This window comes from Lagopus muta, chromosome 9 (genome assembly GCF_023343835.1).
Source record: "Lagopus muta isolate bLagMut1 chromosome 9, bLagMut1 primary, whole genome shotgun sequence".
Lineage (NCBI taxonomy): Eukaryota > Metazoa > Chordata > Aves > Galliformes > Phasianidae > Lagopus > Lagopus muta.
The window spans coordinates 15904483-15930336 of record NC_064441.1 but is presented as its reverse complement, the minus strand read 5'-3'; the positions used below and the strand labels follow the sequence as shown (position 1 = coordinate 15930336).

Below are 25854 nucleotides of genomic sequence, written 5' to 3'. Positions count from 1 at the left end.
GGACAACAAGAAGCACAGAGCATTTTGTTCACGTTCGCACGCGAGCAGCACGTTCCTCAGCGGCCGGCGCGCTTCCGGCCGCGCCGCGTTCACTGCGGCTGCGGCGGGACGGCGGTAGCGGCACGCCGGCTCTGCCGACGCAGCACAGTCGAACGCCCGAGCCGTCCGCACTGGCAGCGCAGCCCCGCCGCGGCCCGAGCCCGCCGCACTCACTGTAGCTCCTGCCCAGCGCCTCGAAGAGCAGGTCTCGCTTCACGCTGACAGTCGGCATGGCTGCGCCCGGCACGGCGCGCCTGCGCTACGCACCGCGAGGCCCCCGCCGCACAGGGCGCCCCTGACAACGCCTGACCGAGAGAACAGGCGGAGCGGCGGGCAGCCGCAGCGGGGCTCAGGGCCCCGCGCCTCTTCCGCCGCTGAGCCGGGGGTGGCGGGTGCCGTGGGCCGACAGGGTTTGGTCATTCTTTAAGGGGGGCGCGTGCCGCGTCTGCGCCGCTTCGATTAAAAATGGAGTTAAAAGCGAGCGCCGCGGCAGCTCGGCGTTCTCGGTCTGCCTCGCGAGCGCGGAGCTGCTCATCTCCACCCCTACCGCACGCGACTCGCGGGGCGGAACTGCCGCGGGGCCCGGCGCAGACCGACGGGCGCCGGGGCCGTGCGTGCGGATGAGGCGCGGGCGTGGGCTTTCCGCGCGGGAAGATGAGGCTGCGGCGATCGCCGAGCCTGGAGCGCCCAGAGGCCCCGCGGGACGCGCCGCCCGGCCCCGAGCTCCGCCCCGCCGCTCGGCCCCGCCCGCCGGAGCCGTGCCGGCCGTGGGCAGCGCTGGCGGCGGGCGGGGCGCAGGCAGGAGGCGGCAGGTGCGGGCCGGGCGCTGCGTGCCTCCCCTGCTCCCGCTCGGCGCCCGCGCGGCTCAGCATGAAGGTCCGCTTCGCTCCCGTCAACGTCCCCCTGAAGAGGAGGATCCAGACCGTCGCGGTGCTGCAGTGGATCTTCTCCTTCCTCCTGCTGGGTAACAGCCCCGTCTTCTTTCCTGTCCTTCCCGAAACGAGAAGGGCCGAACCGGGGTTTTCTTGCCCGCGGCCACCTGTGTGCGGGCTGGGTACCTCTGCGATGGGCGCTTCTCTTCTCTGACGGCTCCGCTTGGCTTTTCTTCTGCCTGGTCCCTTCCTTTCTATGGATTCTTTTAAGAACAGGTTCTTAAAATGCTAGGGATGGCATCCTCATTGAGCTGCCTGCCAGGTTTCTGACAGCTAACGCCAAGTTGGTAGGGAATATCACCTAAAGACTTTACTGATGCTGCTGTCAAATAGCTTAATGTGCTGTAATTCAATGAACTTCTCATTTAAGTAGGTGATTAATAAAGATTGACGGCTTGAGTGAACTGCCAGCCAGTAACACAACCACTTCAGTAAAACTAATGAAGAATATATTTGTTTACTGACAATTTTACCTAGTGAACTTGTTCTTCCAATTGTTTTGTAGAGAGCTTTCCTAATAGGTAGGCTCTTATCACTGAAAATCTAATCGCAGCAAGCAAATCTGATGGGTAGTTATCTGCAATTTGATAAAATGAGTCACTTCATCAGGTAAGTTGATCTGTAATCCTCTGTGACCAGATCCCCAGCTCGTGTAGATTAGCAGGGCTCTGTGTGAGTACTCATGGGGCAGACCTGACCCAAAGTATGGTGCGACCGATTGCGTGTAACCCTGGAATGCTTTGCCATCATCTGTGCTTCAGGATTTGGATGGAGAAAGGGAATGTGTGAGCTTCTTGTACATCTTTGAAATATACTGTCATTCAGATGTAGGTGTGATGTGTTTCAGGCTGTTGTAGGGTTATTTGACTGTGCCCAAATCACTTATGTACATGAGGGAAGCATGGAGGATATGGAACATCTTCACAGACTTACCCTTAGCATTTGTCTAGTTTATTTTACCTCTAAATTATATGTGGTTGGACATATAATGTCCGTCTGTTTATGTCTGTGGCTACATTGCTAATAGTCTGTGCTTTTGAGTCTGTATTACTGAATTAAATTTTAGCATCTCTCATTATTCCAGTTTAAATAGAACAGTGGACACCAAGTAGCAGTGAGAGAAAACAATTTCTTGTCCCATCATATGTGGTGGCAGTGCTGCTACTTCCTTGAGGAATACAGAAAATCCTGTCATTTCGTGCTTGGTTGGAGTGAATGAGCAGCAGAAATCCCCTCTTGCTAGGTTAAGTAGAAGAAACAAGCAGCTGTCTTCTGCAGCTGGCACTACCTGGGAACAAGTGTGAAGGGAAGCTGGCAAGGAAGGGGTCTTATAGTTGCTTATGTTGAATATAATGAGTTAACTATTATATCATATCATAGAATGGCCTGGGTTGAGAAGGACCACCATGATCATTTAGTTTCAACCCCCCCTGTTATGTTCAGGGCTACCAACCACCAGACCAGGCTGCTCAGAGACACATCTAGCCTGGCCTTGAAACAGTTTATTAATGCTCAAAAAGAGGCTGAAGTGATGCTGATAATAATCTGCCTGCACTTTCACTTATTGTTCAAGCTTTCTGAAGTGACCCTGTCATCTTATAGGTGCACCATTTCAGTCACGTGTCAGTCAGAATGGGAGGGTTAAAAAATTTCACTAAGATCCAGAAAAAGGTCATTTGATTGAATCCTAAATAAGAACCAAAGCAATAGATTTGTTCTTAACATTCTGGATAGTGGTTGTGTTTAGCTGTCCTTTATCCTTTTTGCACTCACTGAGCTACCAGGTGTGGAAAGAGTTCTTAAATTCTTGAATTCAAAAGTGATGCTTTCTGGTCATGCAGAGAATACTCAGGCATGAGTGGAATACTGTGTGAATTGATCACAGGGAAGGTTGTGGGGCTGGTCTTTGAGTGGATATTATTATCATGGGAGTTTTTTGGTTTGTTATTTGGCTTTTTTTTTAGTGTGGCTCCAACTAGTTTATACCAGGCAAGGCTTTCCTGTAAATTCAATCTTTCTCGCATAAAAACCTTCAGGTAACATGAGATGGAAACTAATAGCTTCTATTATAGATATTATACGGTGAATAAATAGGGTGTTGGCTTTTTTTCCAACTGTTGTTCATTTAGGATGTGCATATTCAGCCTAAGCTGAACAAAATGGCTCAGTAGAATGAAAAGACAAAGTTGGAGAACTTTAAAGATTAGTGCCTGGAAAGACAGAAGTTGAACCAGGTGAAGACATCATTTAAATCTGGGAAACAGGACATGAAAATGTGATTTGGTGCTGTAAGGGGAACTTGAGTCTGTTGTAACACTGAATCCGTGGTGTGGCCTGGATATAAGACTCTGGAAATACAGCACTGATTTCTGTCTTCCTCACTAGGACTCTTAAAGAGTACCTACATGTTTTGTAAAAAGTGCTTTGTGATGGTCTTTGCTTCTGGCTCTCCAGGATTCCACTGTTGCATTGCTGCATGGTTTTCATATCATGGTTGAAAATGCCCCTTTGCTAAGATTAAAGGCTGTGGGCAGTTTGGGCTGAAGTACATGTGTGCAATAGTTACCTCACACTGTGAATCTTCAGTTTGCAATTGCTTATCACCACTTGTAGAAAGAGCTAATCAGTCAGCAAAGGACAGGTAAGTTCTGCTTCTTTGCTTTGCTTACCAGCCTGGGCTAGGTCTGTACTGCAAGTGTATTCTTCTGCTTTAGAGCATAGGCAGAGTAAACATGCCTCTGCCTCGAAAAAGCTGTATAGATGTACACAGCAGTTCATTAAACAAAAGGAACCTCCTTAAAATGCAGAGTGTAAGTTCCTGTACTTTCCTGTTCTGTAATGTAAGCTGCCAAAATTTGCCCTCAAACAGAAAAAAACCCAAGTTTTTATTGTAACCCTGGTTATTCTGTTGGTTATCCATGACTCCAGAAGCAAAAATGAGCTCTGAAATACTATGAGCTGTATCTAGGAGCTAGTCTAACAGTTTCCTGCTCTGTGCTACTTTCTCATGCACTCTAAGTGCAGCAGGCTGCAGTAGTTTAGGTCAAGTTCCATGAAAGAGAAAAGTGTTCTAAATGGGCTTGTTGCTTTTAAAAGAAAAGTGTCACCTTGGAGTCTAGGAAACCAAAGCATCAAAGTCTGCTGTTGTCATATCCAGAAAAGTTTCAGGCTGAAGCTTAATGTCAAATCATTTATCTATTTTTGGGAAGGAAAAAAAAAAATAGATATGATTTTGGTGAATGTAGTTCTATGCCTGTAATTACTGTTCATTGGCCTGGCCGAGGGCTGGCAGTCTCAGGGCAGGTGTGACTCCAGGCTTATGCAGTGCATGGTTCTGCGTGCTGATGGCTGCTTCTGGGCTGCCTGTGCTGTTTTCCAGCCAAATCCCAAGCAGAACATCACCTGCAGAAATGAGATCTGCAAGCTTGCTAGTGCTGTTGGGCTGACTAGGGGCAAGAGCAGAGAGCTTGCATTGCTCCCATGTTGCATCCCATTCTCAAAATAAATTGTGACAGGCAATGAACACAAGGGGTGTTACTGGTGTGGGCTTCCACAGGGCTCCATGTTAGGGCCTATTCTATTTAATGTTTCCATCAACCGCTTGGATACAGGGCTTGAAGTTACAGTAAGTTTGCAGACGATGCTAACTGGAAGGAGCTGTTGACTCCCTTGAGGGTGGAGGGCCTTGCAGAAAGATCTTGACAAATCAGATTGCTGGGTAATTGCCAACCACATGAAATTTAGCAAGAGCAAGTGCTGGATTTTGCACCTGGGATTGTGCAGTCCTGGATGAGCAGTCCTGCAGAAAGGGATCTGGGGTTTCTGGTTGACAGCAAGTTGAATGTAGGCCAGCAGTGTACTGTGGCAGTCCAAAAAGCCATCTGTACCCTGGGGTGCATCAGGCCGGGCGAGGGAAGGGGTTGTCCCACTCTGCTCTGCACTGTGTGGCCACACCATGGGTGCTGGGGGCAGGTTTGGGCATTGCAGTATAAGGGCATAAAAGTATCAGAGAGCATCCAAAGAAGGACTGCAAAGATGGAGAAGTGTCTGGAGGGCAAGAGGTGTGAGGAGCAGCTGAGGGCCCTGGGTTTGATCATCCCTGAGCAGAGGAGCTGAGGGCAGCCCTCATAGTGGCTGCTGCTCCTCATAACGAGCGGAGGGACAGCACTGAGCTGTGCTGTGTGACAGCAACAGGCCTGAGGGAACGGCATGGAGCTGTGTTGGGAGGGGCAGCTGGGGTCAGGGAGAGGTTCTGCAGCACAGGGCAGTGGGCACAGAGCAGATCCCAGGGCACTGGGCACAGCCCCGAGCTGCCAGAGTTCAAGGAGCATTGGGACACTGCTTTCAGGCATTGGGTTTGGGTGGTCTTGAGTGGAGCCGTGGAGTTGGACTTGAGGATCCTTGAGGATCCTTTCCCAGTCAGGGTATTCTATGATTCTGTGATCTTTGTTTTTAAGCTTGGCAGTCTTTTTCTTAAGAATTTTAACTGAATGCATTCTGCTACAGTTAGCTGTATGTCTGATCTTCTCCCACTAAGAACTAGTGTGGATTTTCTGTTCCTCACATAATAACTGAGTCCCTAAATGAGTTACAGAGGTGAGCTGTGTGCCACAATACTGCTTATCTGTGAATGAGCTTCAGCTCATATCAGTAGGAGATGATGGATCCAAGTGTTTGTTTCAAGGCAAAATAATTCAATTTTGTTATATTTGGTTCATGTGCTACTTTGTGAGTGCAGTGTCATCTTCCTCTCTGATATGCATAAATCAAGTAACAGTAAGCAGTGAAGCAGGGAGATAAAATGTGTTCAATCCTTGGACAAGGTATTTAGTTTTGAGCCGAGGCACACATGCTACCTCTTTTATGGTTTACTTTCTAGGCCCAGCAGTGGTGGGACTTGGCTTGCCTTTACTGGGGAGCCGGGAAGAGAGTGTTACATGTGCACTCCTGTGTTTATTTGCGAAATAATAATACTAAATAATACATAATAAAAACTACAATATGCATGAAGCCACAAAATAATATGCCAAAAGAATCTGTGTATACTGATGTGCACCTTGTCTTCTAGCAATTGAACTTCTGTGCATGTGTAGGGTGAAACACCCTCAGCTGAATTTGGCCAGAGACGGTTTGAGTTCTGGTTCTGGCTTCCCCAAAATAATAAAAGTGATGAAACAGTTGCCACAGAGTGAGATATTGCTACTGGAATAACAAGTGGCTTCAGCAGTGAGAAAGCAGGTGCGTGCTGTGATGTGCTCATACAGAAAACAAAATAACCTTTTCCCCAAACATTTCTTGATGTTCTGTTACCCTGTGTTACCCTATGTTGAACTGATTCATCAGCTGGCTGGCTAGCAAAACCACTATCTCATTCTTCTTCAAAGCTTTGCTCTTCTCTCTCTTTAACAGACAAGTTGTTCTGAAAGCTGTGAGCCTTCCTGGCTAGCTGGCTGATAGCGTGCTTGTTTTCATGCCCCTCTCTGTACTCATCTATCCCGGATGTGTATTGCTGACCCTCGGGCAGGGACTGATGTATGATCACAGAATAACAGGGTATTTGCTGATGCCTGACTGACTAGTATTTCTAGGAATGCTAGCTCTGTTACCTACATCTTAGGGAGGGAATTTAGCCGTGTCTGTGTGTATGTAAGAACAGAAAAAGGCTGTGCTGTGTCAGGCCAGTGGCCATCTAGTGTGGCAACCTATATGTGAGCTTAACTAACACTGATTGCCTAAGGAGGAATAAAGGTGTAGGAAGTTTGTGGACTTACATGTTCTTTGGCATGCTGTCTCAGGATTTGGTAATTAGTAACTCGGGGATTTACTGTATCCAGACCGCTCTGTCTAGCAGCTAATAGTGCCTAATGCTCTGTATCTCTAGTTTATCAGTATTTGCCAATGGAAGATACGCTTGCTTGAAAATAGAACCAAATTGCAGAATAAACAAGCTTTTAAACCAACCTTCCAAACCTTGGCATCTGAGGATTTGTATTTGTTATCAGGGTAATGTTGAAATACAACTCCCTGGGTAGGAATGCTCAAATACGCTGTGGCTGTGGCTCTGGACTGTGACCAATACACCAAGAAGGGTCAGTGATCTATTCAACAGTGCTGACCTCCTCATCATCTCTGTCCTGAAGATGGCTACAAAACCTAAGTGGATTTCAACTGCATTCCAGTGCAGTTAGTTTAAATTAGCTGCCACCTTCTTTTTGTTGCGGATATAAGTTTTGTTTGGGAGTCCCTATCTGCCACGCGTAGAAAGTGGCAGCAAGTTCCCGTGCTTTCTATCCCTTTCTTTACTAGTTAAAGGTAACTTAGAAAGTGCTTCCAGAAGCTAAGTTGTTTTTTAGTTGTTTTTTTTCTTTTCCCTAGCAAAAGCATCCAGTAAGCAGGGAGAAATTGTTTGCAATGACAATATCAACTTATGAGTGTTATCTTGAGTGATAATAGAGAAGAAGAAAGTGTTTGTTAGAGACTAAAAGATTGCTGTACCGTTCTCCTTCTGCATTCCCCCCAGTGTTCTGTTCCTCACACATAGCTCAGAAGTGTTGCTGCTCTGAAGAGTAAGGGTAAGGAAAGGCCTGTTCTGTGGTAGGTATGTCAATGCAGTTGTTAAAGAAGATGCTATCTTTATTTTTCCTCTGGCCACAGAAGTAAGAAATGAAATTTTTAGCTTGCTTTCTGTGCAGACTTGTGTTATCTATTGGTAGGCATGCATACTCCAAGCCCAGCAGATTATAAGTATTAAAAATCACATCTCTACTAGCGTATTTATTCGCCATAATCCCAGTGGCATAGAGATGTCCCTGTTACTGCATCCACTGAGGGGGTGAGGTTCAAATTGCCCAACTCTGACAGCCTCCTTAGCTTTGCTGCTAAGTGCTGCAGTTACAGCGGGACCCGTGGCAGAATTTGGGCTGTCTGAGCCTTCCTGCAGCCCAGAGAGCTTGATGTGAGTGGCCCTGTTTGGAAGGCAAGCTGATGGTACTGATTAGTGCAGTGCTCTGGAGAGCCTACACTGGCTGGACATGAGCTGTTGTTGCTCTGGGAGCGATGGGAGGCTTTTCTTCCTGTTGCTGATCTTAGATTTGGGGGCCCTCACAGCAGATACTACTCAAATGTTTTCAGCTCTTTAGTGATTGCAGATGGATTTGGAGCTTCCAGGTGGGATCACCTGTGTTTACCAACCCAGTATGTTGGTTTCCTACTTCCTATCTCTATGCTATTTAACCGTTTTATGGATTTGGTGCTTGCTGCTGCAATCTCAGGGTGTATTTAACAAGTGAAACATCAGGTGTTCAAGCATCATTGGGCAAGATGGCTGCTGGTACTACCAACTAACACTGTGTATAGATTTTTTCATCATGCAGCAGGATGGTATCCCCATGTTATAATTTGAAAAACAGAGGAAAAGAAACTTGAAGTCACTAGCCCAGGTTTGGCTGGCAAACCAGATGTTGGGAATCTCGTAGTATTGATTTGTCTTCTAATCCATGTTGTTCTCCTTTTTCCACCCACTGCTTCAAAACACCACTGAAATATTTTCAAAGCTTTAGTTCAAATTCATTCAAAAATTACTTACAGTGTATGCTGAAAGTACATTGGAGGGGGCAACAATACAGCAAGTGACAAATTCCATGTCATTTACCTTTTCCCTGGAATTTGTGAGTTTAAATGTGCTCACTGACTTTTCCAAAGGTGAAAATACAGGTTTTGTGTTTACAGGCTCATTGGTTTTGAGTCATCAGTGTTTAACTCATCTTGCCGTGAGTTAATGCACTGAAATAATAAGGAGGCATGGTAGAAGGAATTTGCTTTGCATGTTTCCTTGTGAATGCTATAATAAATGGGCTTTGTGCTATGAGATGCTGAGCTCTAGGAAGTGTAGGCAGGGTACTCAACTCCCTGTACTTTCTGCAGTAACCTTGGCTCCAGTTCTGTTCTGGCTAAAGCAAAGTAGTGAGCTTGCTGGTCTCCACTGTATGTCTGCATGGTATTAAATAGTGCTATCTAGTACTTCACACTGCTGATTTAATTAGCTTTCACAGCAAGGATGCTTTGCTTTGATCCAAGGCCCCTTTCAACTGTTTGGCTAGGTAACTGGTACTTAAAAGCCACGTGATTCTGCACTGAGCCAAAAGTGCTTCTGAAAGGAAGGCTACAGAATATAAATACCAGCTTCCTCATGAGAACTTGAAATTCATTAATTGATGGCAATTAAAGAACTTACTCAAATATAGCCTGTGACCCTTTGTATCCTGTCCAGGTTATCATTTATGGAAATTCCTATTATTTCACAATTTCTTCTTCAAAGAATATTCATCTCTTTCCTGCACAATCTAACCAGCAGCTTTGCCTGTTTTTGCATTCTGCAGTAGTACTCAGTTACCCCCTAACAACATATCCATTTCTACACTGAAGGCACAGAGAGGTGTGAAAGGGGGGGCAATAAGGAGTGAGTTGGGAGAAATTCAAGAAAAAATAAGTATTCAGGTTGGAGGAAATGCAGGACTGCCTACATGCCAAATTAGGCTCTGATTTCAACACCTCGAAACCTGCGCTTCCCTGATGTAGGGAATCTGCTGTTAGCTTTCAGCTCCCAGGTAAACTCTGCTAGGGAAAATCTTTAATGAAGCTCATCTTAACTGAAACAAGTGGTTTTTTTTACAGTTGATTCGTTTGCTTATTTTACAGTTATAAGTGCTGCCAGTGTTTTCACTGTGTTAGTCAAATTATTGGCTGCTGCACTTCTTCAGTGTTTTTATTCTGCTCTCTTTACCTAGCCCAGGGTGTTTCACTGGTACAGCTTCTTTTGGGAAGCAACAGGGTATTGCCTTCATGAAAGACTGTCAGCTGTGAGATATACAACATGCTTCTTAAAAGGCTGCTTTCTAAGGCACCACTGAATAATGCCTGTTTGATGCAGCTCTGCCTATTAAGTCTTCCAGCGAGAACAAGGTCCTGATTTTCTTGCTGTCATATGAACAGACAGCACCAAAGCCTGGGCCACCTGGAATTTAGCATCTGCTGAATTACTCTTATCCATGCAACTGTTGCATTTTGCTTGCAAGAAGCCAGAGTAAGCAGCTGATGTAAGGTGTACTGCAGGCAGACAGCAGCACATGCTGCTGCCCTGGCTTTTGCTGGCTGCCCACATCTGTTTGCTTTGCTGAAAGAGCACAGAATTCTGCATGTCCTACAAAGGTAATATTTCCATAGGGAGTTTTCCTGAATTTCAGGTTTGAGCCCCACAATAACATCATCTGTTTAATCTTTTTTTCCCTTTTTTAAGTTTTTTGAATTGTGTATAAGGTATTTTGTGTGTATTTATGTTGTAGGATGCCACAGTTCTTATTTACCTTGGTCTGAAAGTAGCAGGGTGTAAAACTGCTACTGGGCCCCCATAGAAATGCTGAGTTTCTCTTTGCAGTGACATGTTCAGAGGCTGAAATGGAACCTTTGCTGTTCTGGTTTTGTCTAGTGCTTCTCCTTGGTCAGCAGCAGGGCACCTTTCATAGGGAGAAGTACCATCCACACTATATAGGTAGAGAAATGAAGAAGCAGAAAGAGAAAAGAATTGCCCAACACCATTGCCATTAATACGAGGTCTTGCTGCAGCCCTTTTCCATTTTGCACCTCTTCTGCCAACTTCTGGTTCACTGGAATATTGCATCTTTTTTTATTTTATTCACGCAGTATGAACAAGCTAACTTCAGTGTGTGTATATTCTGAGTAGCACCCACAATAACAGTGGGAATTCAAGGTCTACAAACAAACAGAAAAAAAACCAACCAACCAGTCCTGCAGTGATTAGTAATAGTGACGTGATTTTTGTTTTATTTTCCTTCATCTCCTGCAGGGCAGTTTTGCTGTGGATTATTCGTGCTCTTGATTCTGGGCAACTTCTGGTTCCTTGGTGTTCTGTACCTGCTGTGGCTGTACCTCGACTGGGGGACGCCATGCGCTGGGGGCAGGCGGTCGCAGTGGGTCAGGAACTGGACTGTTTGGAATTACTTCAGGGAATACTTCCCCATTCAGGTGGGTAAAAGGTTTCTCACCGAATTGTAAATGTTTTAAAACAGACAGCTTGAATGGCTGTTGGCATGGACTAATGTCAGTATGTCAATATGCAGTCTCCGTGCTTTTGTTGTTTTTCAGAATAGCTGTGATACAAGGATTAAAGTGTCTTCCACTGTCTCTTTTTCAGCTAATAAAAACTTCAGATTTGGATCCAAAGCACAACTACTTACTTGGCTTTCACCCTCATGGGGTGCTGGTAGCTGGAGCCTTTGGAAACTTTTGCACTGGTCCAAGTTTCAAAAATTTATTTCCCGGACTTACTCCATATCTTCATATTATGCCCATCTGGTTTGGCTGTCCCTTCTTCAGAGAATATGTAATGAGTGCTGGTAGGTAAAAGCAGACTGTCTTAGCTCTCGCTGCATTTTTGCACCTTCTGTTTCAAATGTACAATATGGTCCTGTACCTGTAAGCTGTAAGCAATTTCACTTCAGAATAATCAGAGCTGGTGCTTATCTGGAGCTGTTGTATGATGAACTGAATTCTGGTTGCAAAATAATTTTGAAATTTTTGGGAAGTTTGTTAATTTTGCTAAATTGTCTGATTATGTCATTATTTATTTAAAATCGATCCTAGTGGAAGTCTGAGCAGATGCAATGTAGCTGATACATTGCAAAAAAAATAAGAGCTTTACAGCAGGAACAGGTTCAAAGTAATTGCTCTTCTAAGAGAACTGTTGGGTGTTAATGCTAGTTATTAAATCTGAAATCTTAAGGTCAAACACTATATCTCTACCTTTTAAAACATTATCATAGCTAGAACAAATAAGCAGTTATAGGTCAAGTAATTGCTGATCATGAGAGTGTCACTGCAAAACTGATTTTTGTTTTCTAGATGTGGCAAGAAGGTAGGAAGGGGAGCTGGAGCTAATGCAGCCAGGGACTGAATGGGCATGTCATCTGTCTGTCGCCTGCCTGCCAGGCAAGGGGAAAGGAGCCTCCAGCAGCCCACGCTCTCTCTGTAGCCTTTGGTCAGAGGTGTTTTGAGAGCTTCGCTTTCCCTTCCCCACCCTGCTGTTCCAAACCTCAGAACCTGCCCTAGCTCAGCCCTCCCACCCTTGCTGAACTCTGGCACTTGTTTGGTGGCTTTTGAGCAATCACTGTTCCTTCGCCTTATCCTAAATGTGTTGTGAGAATGAATGATTTAGTAAGTGGTTCTCAAAGTGGGGAATTGAATTAAAGGAGCTTTTTGAACTTCTGGTTCAGACTTTAGCCTGAGACTGTGCTTCTTGCACAGAAACAACCTTGACACCAAGGAAACTTTGCTGGTTGGGAAGCTGGGAGTTTGTATGACTAAAAGGTTCCTACAGAGCTCCTAATCGATTCACTGGGGGGTTTCATGACTGTAGGACTCTGGTTTTTTCTTTTGCCACTCATATCACTGAGCCATTTTTGTTTAATGAAAAAAAAATTGCTGGTCTCTCCTCTAACTGAGAGACAGCGGTGCTAAGCAGCATTTATTTACAAGAGGAGAACAGCATATGAAGGTATAATGTAATTCAGTCATTGTGCAATGATGCTTGAAAAACATTGAGGATAATCTCTCACCTGTAAAGCTTAAAGTCCTACTCAGTACAAACAGATTTAGTCAAAAGTCAATTACCTACTTCTGACTAAGGTCCCACACTTCAAATCTGTGTGATTTTAACAGAGATATAAACTGTAAATACAGACAGGTTTTTTTTCACTGTTCTGTATCGCATTTGTCATAAGGGAGTCATACTGGTCATTAGTAGTGCAATAATAAAAGACAAAAATAGCATGCAATAGAGATTGGTAAATAGAAAAAGGTGTAATGAAATCAGGACTACAGTTCTGTCACTGAGCAGTGTTTCCCCCAGTGGTTTAATAGAGGAGCTATTTCACTTAAATTCATTGAACTGCAGCATTTGAGAAAGTACAGTGCAGTGGGCAAGAGGAGGTTTGGGAGATAGAACTAGCTCTTAGACCTGACTGTAACATAGGTACTGATTTCAGACAAGCTATTCATTTGCTCCATATGGGAAACATGCCTAGGATGTTCAGACTGATCCTGGAATTGCAAATCTACATCTACTTCAGCTTACCACTGGATGCCTCGCCATGCAAAAAAATATATAGATATATTTTAGAGGATTTTTTTCAGGCTTGCAAACTTGACAGACTGATAGTGATGAAAGATGACAAATTTAAACTTTGCCTAGCCTGAAAGTCAGTTTATGTGTTGTTGCCATCTTGACCTACAGAAATAAATATTTACCTGCTGGATGAGAAATATCTTGAGTAGCATGTTTTTACATTATGGTCAGCATCTTAGCTTCTTCTTCACTGGTCTGTAGCTGATAAACCAAAGGGGACCCTTCAGTATAATACAGGTTATCAGTCAAATTATGAAACACTTACAAAATCTTCATGTTACTAAAAGCCATACTTGTAACATACTATTTTCTTTCCCAGCCTTTTTTTCTCTGAGCTGAACTGCTGTGTGGTGGGAGCAGTGCCCTGCCTTCACTTCAAAAGGGAGAGGAGTTTGTCCCAGGGAAAGACATTGCTTCCTCTTTGAGAAAATGCATGTTGATTGGTGAAAGAGCATCTCCCTAATGACTTTCAGGGCTCAGGCCAGCTGTCTTTTTCAGAGTAGCAGTGACTGTAAAGTTGTACGTGGCAAATAGCTGTTTTTACAGAGTGCTCTTAATTTGCTCCAGTAGCAAGCTATTTCTCTTGGTAGCCAACTCTGAAAGTTAGATCACAATTGTTGTTTTTTGTTGTGAGATTTCATAATTTGTGTTGTTAGGTCTCAGTGGGAGATAGAAAGAAGAAGCCTTCACTCAGCATTCAAAAGAGCAGGCTTTGATGGAAGCCCTGTAAAAACAGCACGGAAAACAACCAGACCAAAACAAACAAAACAACAAACCCAAAACAGCACCTCAAAAACAAATTAAACAAACAGCAAGCAACCAAAAAACACAAAGTGGACAAAAAAAAAAGAAAGCATAGATTTTTATCTAGTACTGTTTATTCTAGAAACTGAGTATATTAATTCAACACAATATGGCTAAACATGGCTTCTGGGTGAGTGGTACCACTATGAGCCTTTTCAGTAAGAATTTATGGTACAAAGGAACTCCAGAGGGGTTGGATATTTCTGTTAGAAAGGGGATATCTCAGTGTACCAAGTTCAGAGCAAGGTCTGAGTCAATGCTACGGGCTCATGTGTCAGTGCGCCTCTGAGTAGAAGTATCAGTATGGCAGCAGCACCAGGAAAGTACTACTACTCTAGCAAGAAGGGATTAGCCTCAATAAATTTGAGTGGCAGGTCCTGGTTACTAGGGAATAAGCTGATGTAGTCATCATAAGCTGAAACAGCTGAGCCTTTCCTGCTTCTTCTAACGCTGCTGTGCCACTGCCTTCAGTGAAGCTGCTGCTAAGAGCTCTGAAGAGAAGGGAATCAGCTTGGCACCACAGATCTGTGTTTAAGTTAACAAGTTCACCAATCATTCTGTTAAGCACTCTGTGCTTTGTGGCTTTATCTGCTGCAATTCAGCTGACATGGAATGTGAGTTGTGTTGAGCAGGCAGAAGGGCATACTCTTCCCTGAAGATCTCAGATTTCTGTGGCAGGCAAATCATGTAAGTCCTAAGTGTGAAATTAAAGGACTTAGGTCTAGGACCAAATCTTTTGTAGAGTGAGGAGGTTGAACCCAAACCTTTAAACTCTTGTCACGTGCTGTAAATGCTGAGAAACATCATTTAGACACTATTTAAAAACTTCATGAATTCCACAGAACTTGCACATGAAGCTATAGTGAATCACTCTCAAAATGTTTGCTCCTGAAGGAATGGTTTCTGCCTCCAAGGAGAGCGTCTCATACGTGCTGAATAACGCGGGAGGCGGCCATGCATCCATCATTGTGATTGGAGGAGCAGAGGAATCTCTGAATGCACATCCTGGGAGTTTGACTTTGAACATTCTCAAGAGAAAGGGCTTCATTAAAATGGCCTTGAAACATGGGTATGTATCCACCAAGTGCACTTTGAATGCAGAGTCTTAAATACATACTATGTACAGTAAGCCCGCAATTAGAATTTGAAAGAACTGTTTATGTACATGCAGATATCTGACATAAGAGCCAGTCTGTGCACCTCCATCCAGTCTGTGAGTGTTGAAAAATCCTTTTGCCTTTCATAATTGGTGAGCAGTAGGTGGACTTATTAGCATATCTTGGTGATCTGTTTCAGTTGCTTTATATTGCAGTAGCAAAAATTAAGAATTGTGAAACAGTGTTAGTAAACCTCAGATTTTATTGCTGACTGCAGCCATTCTGTTTTCTCTTCTGTATATTGAAGTTATATTACAACAGAGTTTTCTTATCGTTTGAAGCCAATAAGTAAATAAGAGCGCTAGGCCCTGTTTCATTAAATCACTGTAAAGCATAGTCCAGGAAGATTTCTTTTCACCTCCATTCTGAATAATTTCTTTGAAAGATTGTTGTTTACAAAAGTAAGTTTCTGGGAATATTTGAAGTGAATCTCAAGAGAAGCTAGCTTGTTTTTTACTATCAAACATCCATGAATGTATGACTGAACAGAGCTGGTGTTAATACCTTTAGCATGTTGTACACAGTACAGGTTGTATTAATGCTGGACAGGTGCAGAATCTTGTGTACTAGGAAAAGTGGAGCTTTTTGTTCTGCTAAGCTGTCAGACACTCAGAGTTATATATGACATGCAAAGCAATGAGAAACCAATATTAATCCTCGACAGATCTGTAGCACTCTTCTTAAGCCATTAACTGGAAGAAAGGTGGGCTCTGAGAGAGCATCTGTTTTCACATAGGATGCTGAGGTCAATTTTTTTTTTTTTTTTTTTTTTTTTCCTAGAAATATTCTGACACAGAATAGTTACAGGAGTTTTTTATGTGTAAATGTCACTAGAATTCTCATAAAGGATCTGTTCTCTGGTAAGGTAATTTAATGTAATTCGTACCCAGATACAACGCTTCTGTGTGTAAATTGGGATTTGGAGTGAGGACTTGTTTAGGCACTAATCCCTGCTCAATGACTGATAATTCCAATGGGGTCCAAAACACCATCAGTAGTTTTTACTTTTTACCACAAATTTTAGAAGAATATTTAAGTGCTTTTTTGAGCATGTCCAGATACATCTGATCTGTCAGTTCACAGAGGCTGGTATTTATCTCTCATCTAAGCTGATTTGGATTGAGAAACTAGATACTCCTGTGCCTTTCATGCTTGTGATTTCAAGAGCATCCTCACATGTGATGACAAGGTCAGGGCACTTACAAAACACAGCAAGGGCCACTTTTTGCCTTATGAAGTTTGGTGTTTCACATAATTGTTATCCTCTTTAAGGAAGAGGATTAGTGTCTAGAGCGCTCTGAGAGGGCAATAACGCTCTGTCTCTGCCTGAATGGCTTTCCCACACCTCACACATGACCATCCTAACTGCTGGGCTACAAGTTAGTCAAAGTCTGAGCATGTTCAAGGGAAGCAGCTGCTAGGAGAAGTGTGGGAATCCTGATACAACTTCTGTGCGGATGGACTCTGTGATGACAGGACGTTGAGCTTTTGAAGTCCTGAGATCTTGTGCCAAAGGCTCTGCATCCAGTAGTTACTTATCCTTTTGTAACATATGCATATAGATACCATCCAAAACATATCCATATGTTACATATCCCTTGTAACATTTGTTTCTAACAGTTACTAAAATCTGAAATGAGCTTCCAACTCAAGTGGAAGTGGAAAGGCAAGGGAGGGGTGCAGCATCATACAGGATGAGGAAGGGTGATGCAGGGCCCAGGAGTTTTATGCTCCCTGGCCTGGCTCTTGTGCTGCTGGTATAGAGAAGCACTGGTTCCTCAGCTGGGAACTTGTCAAACGTGCTCTGGGTATGTAAGATGAAGTTGTCTATGCTGCTGGAAATGACACTGTGGTCCGAAGTAATACAGGTATCTGATATGAAGTGAAGAAATCCTAAAAATGTGAAACAAATGATGAATCAGTCAACTCAACTTATCCTTAGTTTCACAATCAGAAATTACTTATTTCTCTGTCACAGCCTCCTACATAGTGTCTTGCAACAGCCTTCACCATGCAGATTAGAACAAATCTCAGTCTTAGGTTGCTATTGCTCCACAAGATTTTCCTGTTTGTCTCAGTGTTGTAGTAAAAAAATGGAGTATTTACATGGAAAGCCTGGTACGTACTGTGCTAATACTTGCTTTACAAGCAGCTGGGTGATGCACTGCATTGGAGAAACTAACCTTTGAGCAGACACCAGTTGGAATAGGGAGTGAGAGTTACAGTATTTGGGAACTCTCAGGCTTCAGAAGCTCCCAAAGCAGTGTTTTGTCCATACAGGAAGTTTTGGTTGTCCACAGTTCTTTACAGCCAGCTCTGCCCTCAGTACCACTGAGGACTTTGGGAGTTCAGAGCTCTGTGGGAAATCACTGTGGCAGTATTATAGCAACGCTGCTATTTTACTGTGTTTTCAACAGACAGTGCAAGCTGAGTGGAATGGGTGAAATTAAGACTTAGGTAAAGCAAATAAAACATCCTTCAGAGGTTGCATAGGATCACCCTGGTCATTTTTTAAAAGCTTAAGCTGTGTAGAATGCGATTTCATCATCAAACTAAGCTCTAATCTTGCTTATGCTGCTGTTGAGACTGAAAGTATGGAGGTACCTTTGCCTCTTGGAGGCAAGTGCCCAGGGCAGTTCATCCAGGAACTGCTCGGTGCCTTTCCTTCCAATGCAGTTCATGAACTGAATGAAAATTCATTCAGCTGTGAAGGAGCCAGAGTGAGTTAGTAGAATTTCTGTGGGTATGATCTGACCCCTGATAAAGTCATAGCTGAAGAATGGCCTTCCAAGAAGTCTGGGAGTTGGACAGTGAGGGAGTTTGGCATCAGACTTTTGTTTGTACGGATGTCTGTTTTTTGTCATGTTTTCTACGCTGAACTCAAGTGCATGCATTATTCCAGCCAGCAGCCAGAGGGGCTCAGATCTGCTTCTGGCATCGCCCAGCTGGGAGCACCGTGAGGTTAGCAGTGGGGCTTCTTCGCCTGCCAAAGATGAAAACACACTGGAACAAGAGTGGACTTTCTGGAGTAGCGGTGGATAAGATCATAATTACAGTACATACAATTATCCATTTTTATTACTGTGATTAATCAAAGGTTATAATGGGTAGCAAACAGCTAAATACTGCCCAAATGCTCAATGCTACTTGTATGTGAATGACTTCTTTTTTGGAAACAAAACCTGTACGCAGCCAAAAAGCAGCTGTGTATCACAAGAGCTGAATGCTGCTACTGATGAGTTCTGGAGCTGCAGAAGTTCTGTGCTGATTATTGGGAAAGTTTCCATGCTGCTGGTATGAACCACAGTGCGAGTGCAGGCTGGTGTGGGGTTCTCACTGTTCTTTGCTTTACAGAGCTCATTTGGTCCCAGTGTTTTCCTTTGGTGAAAACGAGCTCTACAAGCAAGTTGCAAACCCCAGAGGTTCACTGCTCAGAACTGTACAGGAGAGGTTGCAAAAGATCATGGGCTTTGCTCTGCCGCTGTTTCATGCCCGAGGAATATTTCAGTACAGTTTTGGCTTAATACCTTTCAGGCAACCGATTCATACTGTTGGTGAGTTCCTTCTGCCTTTTCTAATGCGTTTGCAATTGTTTAAAAATGCTAAAGTGTTCTATTGGTATCTGTGTGAATGGATAAATCTAACTGAAGCATCTGGTTACTGTGCACCTAAGACAGGCATGTGAGATTTAAAATATACCTCTCCATATATTTTTCAAAGGGGGAAATCCTTTCTCCCCCTTTCTGTCCCAGGCCAAAAGTCATTCTTTATTCACAGTTGTTCCCAGGCTTGTTGTCTCAGCAGTCCTCAAGGAAACAGAGGGGGTTGTCCAGCCCATACCAGAACTGCTGTGCGTTCTGGATGCTGATGTTACTTTGTAAGAGGCTCAGCACCTTCATTTTTTACCTGCAGAGAAGCAGTGCAGGCACTGCAGCGTGGCAGTGCTGTTGGAAGGAGCTGGGTGGTTCCAATGTGGTGCTTGCTGGGGAGAGAAGGGAGAGCACGCCTTCAGCAGGCTGCTGCTTGGTTGGCCCTGCAGCTCACCGGGGTGTTTCCTTCCTCCCCCACTGCCTGGTTTAGTTGTTTTCTTCCTCCCATGGGAAGATCCATTCACATTTAATTAAGAACATGCATGCCATGTTGACAGGCAGTTTGGAAGAGAACTTTTTTCCCCAAAGCTTCCATCCTTATCATCTCCTCTCACTGGAGTGTAGGACTGAATGTCTTTTTTAAATGGTAGAAAAAAAAGAAAGGTTATGCTAGGGGTTGTGCAAAGCAAGAGTTGGTTTCTTACATACTATGGATAAATCTTTTTCAGCTCGATTCTGAACTAATCAATTGTGTTTCTACAGAAAACTAAACAGAGCTTGTTTGGCATTTCCGTAAGGGACGTCTAAGAAGGCCTTCCCTTAGTGGAAGGAGGATTTGATTTTAGTATGAATCAGATCCATACATTTAAGAAGTAGCTCTTTCTATGTTTAATCAGTGCATCTAATAAAATAATTTGGAAAACATTTAATTTTTTAAAGCCCACAATGTGGATAAGCAGGCTGAAAATGTCACTTGATTTAAAGCCATGAAGTTTTCAAAGCACTGGAATGAAAATTATGCATTTTCTGCAGTTCTTCATTGGGCAGTATTTCTACCTGTTCTGAATTTTACAACGTTTTTTTACTTAAAAGCAAATCTTCATTATTGTAATAGCTCCTGCCAGGGCAGAGGCGGCCTGTGGCTGAAGCACCATAATGCTACAGATCAGCAAGACCAGAGTCTTGCAGCAGATCCTGTGTCATCTCCTGAAAGCCTTTGCTTTTGCTGTTTCTGTTTTAAAGCTGCATTCTGGGCAGCTCACGCTACGCCTCCACGCAGGCTTGGAAGTGTCAGCTCACCTCCTGACAGCTGCAGGGCTGCACTGAGCTTCACCCCACTGGCAGCCATGTAGAGAACACCGGCAGGTAGCAGTGAGCCTCTTCCTCCTGGAGCTGGCTCAGACACTGTGCTTCCTGTCCTGTGTTTGATGGATAGTGATTTCCCTTGCTCAAGGTATTGCTGAGCCCAGGGCTGGCTTCTCACCCCTGGCCATCTTAAATCTGAGCAATTGGCAGCCAAAGCTGCAGGAGGAGCACACAGAGTCAGATCCTCTGAGGCTCTGGCTGCACTTCCCTGTAGTCAACACAATCCAATTTGAATCAGCAATATGTGTTGAAAGGGATTTTCAGGTGCATTTCTGAAAACTGCTGGGGGTGCTCTTATCTCTCTGTTTTTCTAGCAGAGAGTTGATTAGATCCTCTGTAATCTTTATCAGGTCTATTATGCTCTATTCCTCTATTCATTTCCAATGAAAGAAGAGCAGCCTTCTAAAACTGTAGTGATTGAACAGCACAACACTGAGATCATGGGAAGCTTCTGTTAGCTAACTGCGTTTAAACTGCAGTATTTTGTGGAGGAGACAGCCCTCTGGGATTACTTCATGCTCCTTCCAGATCTTGCCCCAGCTGAAAAAACACAGTGGCAGGTTTCATGCAGTGCCTCACATGTGGAGGGTGTTCAGTCTGGAATGATACCTGTGGGCAGCGTGTGGCTCACAGCCACCTCACAGGCTCTGGGGTTTGTAAGTGCTGCCACTCGCTGGGCTGAGGTAACCAACGAGATTTCTGGCACAGGTGCAGTGATACCCATTTTGTGTAGATTGGAGGATGTCTGTCTTTCCTTCAGCCTTGTCTTTCCTTCACTCCTGTTTCCCTTCAGCGTTGTGTGTTTGTGCGATGGAACTCATTGCTGAGGCACGCCCCTCACATTGGGTACCTGTAGTATTCAGAACAGAAGACAGTGGGAAGATAGACATTTTTCAGTGATGTTTTAAGCTGTCTCTGTGGAGCACTGCCCCAGTGGCAAGGCGGTGTGCAGCCCCCGGGATGTACGTTAGGCATCAGCTGCTCTGAGTTAGAGCTGAGCTCCTCATTTGCTCCTCTCATGCCAAACTGAAACGATGCAGAGTTTTAATTCTTTTTATCTGACTTTGAGCAACACTGGGGAGAAAAAGAGCCAGGGATTAGGTTTGTGAGAGGCAGGATGAGGCCCAAGAGCAAGACAACTGTGTTGTGGCTCTGCTGTGAGCTGGGACAGTCATTATTACAGGAGGGAGAGTGGTTTCTCTTGAAAAGAGATGTCAATGAAGCTAATCCTGCTCTTGTGTTTGTTTTACAGTGGGAAGCCCCATCGTTGTAAAAAGGAACCCAAATCCCACCAATGAAGAGGTTGAACAGCTACATGCACTGTATCTGCAGGAACTCAGAAAATTATTTGAAGAACACAAAAGAAAATACGGAATCCCTGAGCACAAAACTCTTATCTTTGAGTAGTAAATTACAATTTATAATTCCAAATCTCATGGAAAAAAAAAAATATATATATACATATATATGCTGAAAGAGGTTTTTCTTGCAATCTGTATTTTGCAATCTGTAATTAGCCTTGTGTAAGGAACAATTTTAAGAAGGGATTAAATAGTTTATTGATCTTTATCTTATGGAAAAAAACACAACCAACCATCCTTAGGGTGTGAGCCTTGAAGCAAGTGCTGTTTCAAGTTGCCATTTGGGGTTCATCGGTACTAAAAATGCCAGTGAGAGACTCAACACTGATGTTCTTACTGCCAAGAACTTTACCATAGCTTGAGCAGAGGACGTTGTCCCAGCATGACATCAAGAGCAGGAAAAGTAAATAGCCCTGAGGTCTGTCGTTGGAAGCTGGGAGTCCTACCAACACTCAAATATGAAAGCAAGTTTTCCTCTGAACATCGAGAGTCTGCTGCTCTTCCATGGAAGAATTTGTATGTTTTCAGTAGATGGCTACTACAAGCCATTTATGTGTGAATTCATGAATAATTAAGAGTTTTCTGCCTTGAATAGGACAGTCAGCAAAAGCGGTTTGTCCGACTGATGGAGCAGGCCAAACTCTGCTGGAAGGAAGGACAGAGTGTTGAGTTATTGTGTGTATATGCTGGTGGTGGGAAGCACTGAATAAGGTGGCCTTTTTAGGCAAGCTGTACTTTGGATCATCGGTTTGTGAGATGAAGCAGCTTTGTTCACTGGTTCTGATCTCACAGGAGATGGCAGGACAGGAGAAGTATGCAATGAAAGTAGTGTGGGAATCGTGTGAATTCCACGTCTTGTGCAAATCAGAAGCTGTATGCCAAGCACTGCCACGGAAGGAAGGAAAAGTGGCATTTGTTCAAGTCTAGTTCTGACACTTCACCAAGAAAAGAGTACTTGATTTATGCCTCTTTCTTCCCCACTGACAGATGTGGGGAGGTACGTGGGGAGCTGTTTCTGGGTGATAGAGCTGTAATTGCCCCAGGGCAGTGGGAGCACGGCTCTGAGGTGCGGTGGGTTGAGAGGATGCTTTGTGTACAAACAGCTGCCTAGATTTGAGAGGTTTTTCTGAAATGTGGATGTGCATTGAAGGGGAAAAAAAATCTTAGCCAAACTCCTTTTCAGTTAAAGTGCCTGGGTCACTGAGATGATGATGTGTGAAGAGAATTACAGTATTTTATTAAACTTTTTAATGAAATTCTTCTATTTGTAAATGCTTTCCATCTGTGTGTGGACTTAGCGGACCTGCTTTTATTGACAAATGTTTGGTTTGCCCTGGGCAGCTTTGGTGCCTGAGCTTTGTGTGGGTTAGGTGCTTTGACAGGACACACACGGGCACGTTGGGCTGCATGGGCTGTCTGCAGCCAGGGAAGCCCAGCACAGGGTGCAGGTAGCAGTGCTGGCTGCCCGGGAGATGCTGAGCACATTGGAGTCTCCTCAGGAGAAATGCAGTGGGGATTTTGGGGAGAGTTAAAGCCTTGGAAAGAAGAGATCTTAGCAAAAAGGTCTTTAGGGGAAGGGTGAAATACTTTGACTCCTGAGGAGTGGGTTCTTAATGAACCAAAGCTGTGCAGATACTTGCTAGATGAAGCAGATTTCTGTTGGGCTAACATGGTGTGGAAGGCCTCCAGCAGACTGGTGTCCTTAGGAGAGCTGTGCCTTCTGGTGTGCCCGTCACTCAGAGGTGACCAGTGCTCAGCCAGCAAATCCTGCTAGGATTGTGGATGCCCTTCTGGGAGCCAGGATGAGAGCTGCAAGCTGTGCTGCCTGAAGAAGCTCCCTCTTTTCCTGGCAGGCTGCTGTTGTGTCCACAGCCCATCTCTATGTACTCAGCTTTCTTGGTGCCACGTGCTCTTGCACACGTCTACACAACCCTTTTGCTGCCTGATGATCACTGTGGTGTAGGCATGTAACTTCCTCCTGCTCGGTCCATCTCTCCCCAGGTTAAGATCTCTGAATGACTGTGCATACAAAACCATGGGTGTGGACTTATCATCCCACAGAAATGGAGTTTACAAGCACAGCTTGACAAGACGAAGCACTATGAGTGTGAATGTTTAACATGAGCTTAAGCTCAGGACTGTTCCAGCTCTTGGAAGGGCATGTGACTGGGGAAATCAAACATGGCAGCTTTGAGAGCCGGGAAGAAGCCTCTAGCATCCTGAAGGCTGTAGCAAGCAATGAGCACTGCACTGTCGCTGACCTACTTTTGCATACCAGCTAAGTGAAATTTCCTTCAGATTTGTTTTTTTGCTGCCTGCCCTGATGAGGAGTGCTGACATAGTCATGCAGGAAGAATTTGGAGTCTGTGTCAGACTGTTCTCTAATAGATCATCTGCTCTAATAAGACATTTCCTCTCATTTTCAGCCTGCTCTTCTCCTAGTACCTAATGATATCGAAGCTCTGGATGAAAATTTGAAAGCATAAGCACTGGGTTGAGGATGGGAAATGTTCAGATTGTTATTGATCAAATTAGCCCCAAATCATAAGGAATAGTCAGAGGTGACCAGCACTCAGCCAGTGAATTTCTGCTAGGGAATATAAAGACCCAGGTTTTGGGGCAATATCTGGTCTAGAGGGTACCCTACAGTCAATTCTATGAGAAAATGACTTGTGGTCTCTGATAACCAGCATAGTTAGAACAAGTAGGGGCTGTGTTACTGTGACTTCTCGTGTTTTCTTTGCCTTATAGCACAGGAAGATTGAAGGAAAAAGTAAGATAGTCTTCAAACCAGTACACATTGTTGCTTGACAAATGCTGCATATTGCCTGTGATGGTCTTTACAAACCTTGATATGAAGACTTATGTGGTGCTCAAACTTTTGCTGGGATGTCCAGACCTGCATTGCAATGTTTCCCTTTGTGCCTGTAATGAGACAGCTACTCCCAGGGCAGCTGGCCATCTATTGCAGAGGCGGATGCTCCGTGTTTATACCGTGCAGTAGTGCCTCTCCAGTGTTCTCCAGCCAGCAGTGCCTGCCTGTTGTTTGTCAGTGAATGTCTCTTCCAAATTCCATTTACAGAAAGCCTTCACATATCGGTCCTTAAGAATTTTTACTCTGTGAACTATGGAACGTATTCTACACGTTGTAGCTTTTGACGGCACCAGAAAAACATGACCACCAGTTTCAGTGATAGATGTGGCAAGGTGGTGTGAGATAATAAAGGTTTGTACCAAAGAGCTTTTGTGTGGACTGGAGTTCAAATATTTCTCACTAAGGGGTTTGTAATCCATCCACTGAACCTCAAGGGCCTGGCTGAACTCATGAGGGTGCATGAGAGCAGCTGTAAGGTGGTGGCTGTAGTTGTGTTCAGAGCAGGGCAGTGAAGGATTACTTGCTGCGGTCTGCTGGGTGCTCCAGAAGGCTCTGTGGAAGGAGCGGTTGGTGCTGGGAAGGCTGAGCAGCAGCTGTTTGCAGCCAGGAACAGACAGTCAAGGGGATGCAGGGGGCAGAAGGCATCGAGGTGGGTGACCCCTGAAGTGAGTGATGTCAGAGCTTCTGAGCTGAATTCAACTTGAGCTTAAGTGTGAGCTTGAATTCTAGGTCAAACTTGAGGAGTTAAGCTCTAAGTATCTGCACCCCAGAACGAAGAATGAACCCTACAGTCTGCTTAACTCTGGAAACAGGAACTAAGTGGCTGCTTGGGGTAAGTAAGTACTGTGTAAAAAGGTATTGTGTTCTTCTATCAGGAAAAGAAGAACCAGCCACCTTAAAGTGGTGATGCAGCATAGCTTTCATATAAAGAACTCTGGCAGTGTTTATGGCAGTAACTGTCCTGGTAAGTATGATTTCCTAAGCCTGGGGAAGGGCTGATGGTGTTTTATTACTGCTTTAGTGGTTTATGGAAGGATCCCACCTTGCATCTCTGTATGCATAGAGGCATAGAATCATACAATCGCTTAGGTTGGAAAAGATCTTAAAGATCATCAAGTCCAACTACGACCTAACCATACTACCCTAACAGCCCTCCACGAAGTCATTATCCCTGAGCATTAAAATGGATAAAATGTGGTAGCCTTGGCTTGCTTTGAAGCAGTCTCATTATGCCTCTGCGTGTGTCTCAGTAGGAAGTTGATTATGGTTTATCCTCAACATCTCAGTTTTGTTGAAGCTAATAAAAAGAACTGAGTGATACCTGAAAGCAAGAAATGGGAAAAACTGAGGCATGGAGAACAACTGAATCTTCATACACCTTGGATTGCTTCAGAAACACAAATCCTGATGGCAGCTGCTTGCAGCAGGTAAGTGATGTCACTTTGTCCCAAAGCAGGTGGCTCTGTGGCGCTCTGGCAGATGGGAGGCTGCAGGCAGCCCGTCAGCTGCTGTTTCCAGCTGTTGCATCAGTT

At 44.3% G+C, this 25854-nt stretch overlaps 2 protein-coding genes across 2 annotated transcripts in view; one reads left to right on the top strand and one right to left on the bottom strand.

Annotated features, from left to right (window-relative positions):
- FARSB (phenylalanyl-tRNA synthetase subunit beta) overlaps window positions 1-755 on the bottom strand; it is a 32697-nt gene extending 31942 nt beyond the window's left edge. The window contains exon 1 of the mRNA XM_048955612.1: window positions 214-755. Within this exon, the coding sequence (XP_048811569.1) occupies window positions 214-271 (58 nt within the window). The 5' untranslated portion in view covers window positions 272-755. The remainder of the gene's footprint in view (window positions 1-213) is intronic.
- Window positions 756-810: 55 nt separating this feature from the next.
- MOGAT1 (monoacylglycerol O-acyltransferase 1) lies at window positions 811-24659 on the top strand. Its single transcript, XM_048955615.1, has 6 exons — window positions 811-1003; window positions 10834-11012; window positions 11182-11383; window positions 14869-15043; window positions 18486-18685; window positions 21339-24659. Exons 1-6 carry the CDS (start codon window positions 910-912, stop codon window positions 21491-21493), a joined length of 1005 nt encoding a protein of 334 aa, XP_048811572.1. The 5' UTR covers window positions 811-909; the 3' UTR covers window positions 21494-24659.
- The last annotated feature ends 1195 nt before the right edge of the window (window positions 24660-25854 follow it).